The sequence below is a fragment of the Equus asinus genome, chromosome 17, assembly GCF_041296235.1.
Source record: "Equus asinus isolate D_3611 breed Donkey chromosome 17, EquAss-T2T_v2, whole genome shotgun sequence".
Lineage (NCBI taxonomy): Eukaryota > Metazoa > Chordata > Mammalia > Perissodactyla > Equidae > Equus > Equus asinus.
In genome coordinates, this window is record NC_091806.1 from 16,125,092 (window position 1) to 16,129,037 (window position 3,946).

Below are 3,946 nucleotides of genomic sequence, written 5' to 3' on the forward strand. Positions count from 1 at the left end.
TGGGTGACTGGCAGTGGTCTACCCATATCATGAGTGAATAAACACAGTCCCTGCCCTTCCAGGGATTGCAATCTTGTGGGGAAAACAGAAAATAAAAACCAACAAATAAGGTTTTAAAGTACAGTTTGTGATCATTGATATTAAGAATATAACCTCTTGAAGAGCTAGAGAACAACTGAGGGGAGTGATTAGAGAAAAGCATCAGGAAAGACTTGACTAAGGAGGTGGAAGTCCGTCGGAAAATGGAAAAAATGACATGGAGCCAGCCAAGCAAAATCTCTGGAAAAGAGAATTCTAACAGCGATCAGATTAACAACAAAGGCCTTGAACTGGAAAATGCTTGAATTATTCAAAAGACAGTTTATAAAGAGAGAGAGAGAGAGAGAGAGAGAGAGAATAGTCAGAGCCTCGTGAGAAAAGAGATCAAGTACAAAGTGCACTGGAGAGGTAAGCAGCAACTTGACTGTAGTATCTTAACCTGATTTGCATACTTAAAACATACCCTTGTCTGCTGTGTACTGAATGGATTGGAATGAATAAGGGAGAGCAAGACCTCATTGTCCTTGTAGGAAAGATTTGTTCTTAGCATGTAAGCTAGTGACAACCCAGCATCCCTTGTTTCATCCACAGTTCCTTCACGGCATTTTTCACTTCTGTGTTCCTCAAGGTGTAGATCAAGGGATTTAACATGGGTGCAACAATAGTAAAGGACACAGCCATTGCCTTGTCTATGGGGTAAGTGGCCACAGGCCTCATGTACAAGAAAATGCATGGCACAAAGAACAAGATGACCACTGTAAGGTGGGAGCCACAGGTGGAGAGAGCTTTATGTTGCCCTACAGAGCTGTGAGACTTCAGGGAGTGAAGGATGACCACATAGGAAGTCATGAGGATAAGGAAGATGGTCACACACATCACCCCACTGTTGAGGATGACTAAGAGGCCCAGGATGTGGGTGTCCATGCAGGCCAGTTTCAGCAATGGAAACAAATCACACATAAAGTGATCAATGACCTTGGGACCACAGAAGGGTATTTGATACATGAAGAGAAGCTGTATTACTGCATGGATAAATCCCCCCACCCAGGCCGCTCCCAGCAACAGGCAGCACACCTGAGGTCTCATGATGGTTCTGTAGTGCAGGGGCTTACAGATGGCCACATAGCAGTCATAGGCCATGACAATGAGAAGGATGATCCCCACACCACCAAAGAAATGCTCTGCAAAGAGCTGGGCCATGCACCCTTCAAAGGAGATAGTAGTGCTCTCAGAAAGGGAGTCCACGATCATCTTGGGGGCAATGACAGAAGAGTAGGTAGCATCCATGAGAGACAAGGAAGTAAGGAAAAAATACATAGGTGATCTCAGACTCTGACTCGTGATCATGGTTATCACAATGAGTAGGTTTCCCAAAATGGTGGACACATACATGATTAGAAAGATAGCAGAGAGTATTTTCCGCAGCTCTAGATTCTTTGTAATGCCCAAAAGAATGAATTCAGTCATATTGTTTGGAGTCTCCATTTACTGAGGGCTGATGTGAGCACATTGCTCTGAGCTGGAAAATCTACAGAAGAATAGTATTTTTAATTAGTAATCACTGAAAGTACTGGACATTTTTGTGCTCTGTCTCACACCCTCTTGACCTACCTTTTTTCTCCAGTTATTGATACATGAACCACCTGCTAACAATTTTAGCCTGACAACAGCTCGATCTTACTGATTCCTCCAACAACACCTTCTTTCACTAGTGTTTCTTTTACTTTCTTTCCTGATACTTGCTGCTTGAGACACTTAGAAGACCCTGTTTCATCCTTCTGGTGCATAGACACATCTGGAAAGATGAAGGAATTAACACACCTTAAGGAGACCCTAGATCATCTGTAGATAGAAGCCAGTGGATAAACTGCAAGCAGCTTAACACAGTTTGGATTAACATTGTTTCTGTCCCTGTTTCACTCTCCCTGTTCATGCCTCCATTTCATTTTCCAAAATAACCTACCAACATAAAAGTTCTTCTTTCAGCCTCTGCTTTTTGGAAACATCAACCTAGGAAACTGACTTCCATTTATCACTTCCATTTATCACCCAAGAATCAAGATCTTGGAACCTTTCATATAAATTCTCATTCATTTATTCCATATATTTATTGAGCACCTGAGTGTGCTAGTTGAAGAGCCTCTTAAGACAAACAGGTCATAACCCAAGGATTCTCCACTTTTTAATAACTATAATCTTTCCATCTACATTTTTTCTTTCTAAAATTGGATTATTATTATTATTATTATACTATTATAACATATTGCTAATATTCAATGACTCCCTATTATCTCTCAGCCTGTGGGTTGTCCTTGAGACATTTTCTTCATTTTAGAGATAAGATACTGAAGCTTAGAGAGGTGAAAAAAATGATGCCAAATTTCCACTTTGGTAAACATTGAGGCCAAATTCATATCCAGCTTTTCCTGATTCAAAATCAATACCAATAGCAAGCTATATTCTTATCTGATGATAATATCAGGCACTCAATGGGAAAGACACACCGTGATTCATGGTATAATTTCATTTTCATAATAATTGAATGAGATCAATTTATGCTTTCTGTGCTCATTTCACTAAACAACTCCACAATAAAATTCAATGGCAATTTCATAACAAAGAGCCTGTTCTAATTAATTATATATATATATATATATATAATCCAATCCTGAACCTAGAATTTCCAACCATTTACTAAGCTTCCAAGATTCTAACTGTTTTCCAGATATGCTGATTAAAGAAAAGAAAACCTTAAGTCTCTTTCTCTGCTCCAGGAAGAACCAGATCCAAATTAATTGACACTATGCACATGAGCCTCAATCTGTGTAAATTATTCCCTCCATTTTTGCTTGTGAAGGGATGATTCCAGATGAAGTAAACAATTCTAAAGAATAATTAAAATATCAATAAAACAAGTAATTTATTTTACGCTGTGTACAGCAAGGTGCTAGGTATGTCACATGCATTGTTGTAATTATTTTTCATATCACATGAGGTGTGTACTCTCACAAATCCTATCTTGAAGATGAGGAAACTGAGACTTGGAGACATTAAACATCACATGTAAAATGATTGGGTATTACGAATCCAGGTAATCTCATTTTGAAACACAAGTTCTCAACTTTTACGCTATATCATTGAAGTAGTGAACAGTGGCCTCAACTAGCTAAATACAATTTTCCTGCAGCCAAATGATAAAGTAAAATAATCGCTTCAGTAGCATAGGGTTACTTAAGCAGACTAACTTGTAACTTGGTAGGAATATACTAGAGATTGTTGCTTTAAATGGGCATGTAAACTATATGTCATTTAAGACTCCTGTAAATACTCAAAGACCCATTATTAGAATTATCCCTCTTACTAAACAAAGTATACAACAGCTGGGACACTCTTTATAAATCCACAATATGGACTAACCCCCACCTCTCCCACCTCCAGCCCAAGAACTTCAAAAGTTGTTTAGTAGCCCTAATGAGGTAGAAGGAACACATTCTTGGAAATCAAGATAACTAGGTTTTATTGCAGGTTGTCCCTCTAACTCCTAGGATACTTTGTTAGATTGCTCACTACACTGGGTCTCAGTTTCCTCATCTGGAGAATGAGACAGTTGTGGTAAATGAGTGGAATGCTAGGGCTTCAAAGGAGGCATCTCAGGGACTCTGGCCCTTTCAAACACAGCAGCTTGGCTCTTATCTGCATTAAATGTTTACACTTCCAAGTAAGATTTACTTTGAGTCATCTCATGATTTCAAATATTTTAAAAGAAAATACACTAGGGAAGATAATCATGCCCATTCTGTCTAAAAATCTATGAATTTATCATAAATCTCTTTTGAATACTAATACATATCTAAGTTTCTCAATCTGATATTCAAGAACCTCACCCCCCCGTCCCTCCCCTTCTCTC

At 38.8% G+C, this 3,946-nt stretch overlaps 1 protein-coding gene across 1 annotated transcript; it reads right to left on the bottom strand.

Annotated features, from left to right (window-relative positions):
* Positions 1–594: 594 nt before the first annotated feature.
* LOC139040929 (olfactory receptor 4C6-like) lies at positions 595–1,524 on the bottom strand. Its single transcript, XM_070488631.1, has one exon. It carries the CDS (start codon positions 1,522–1,524, stop codon positions 595–597), a length of 930 nt encoding a protein of 309 aa, XP_070344732.1.
* Between the last annotated feature and the right edge of the window lie 2,422 nt (positions 1,525–3,946).

Excerpts from the sequence above, each read along its gene's own strand:
- LOC139040929 (XM_070488631.1), bottom strand. The coding sequence starts at position 1,524 with ATGGAGACTCCAAACAATATGACTGAATTCATTCTTTTGGGCATTACA.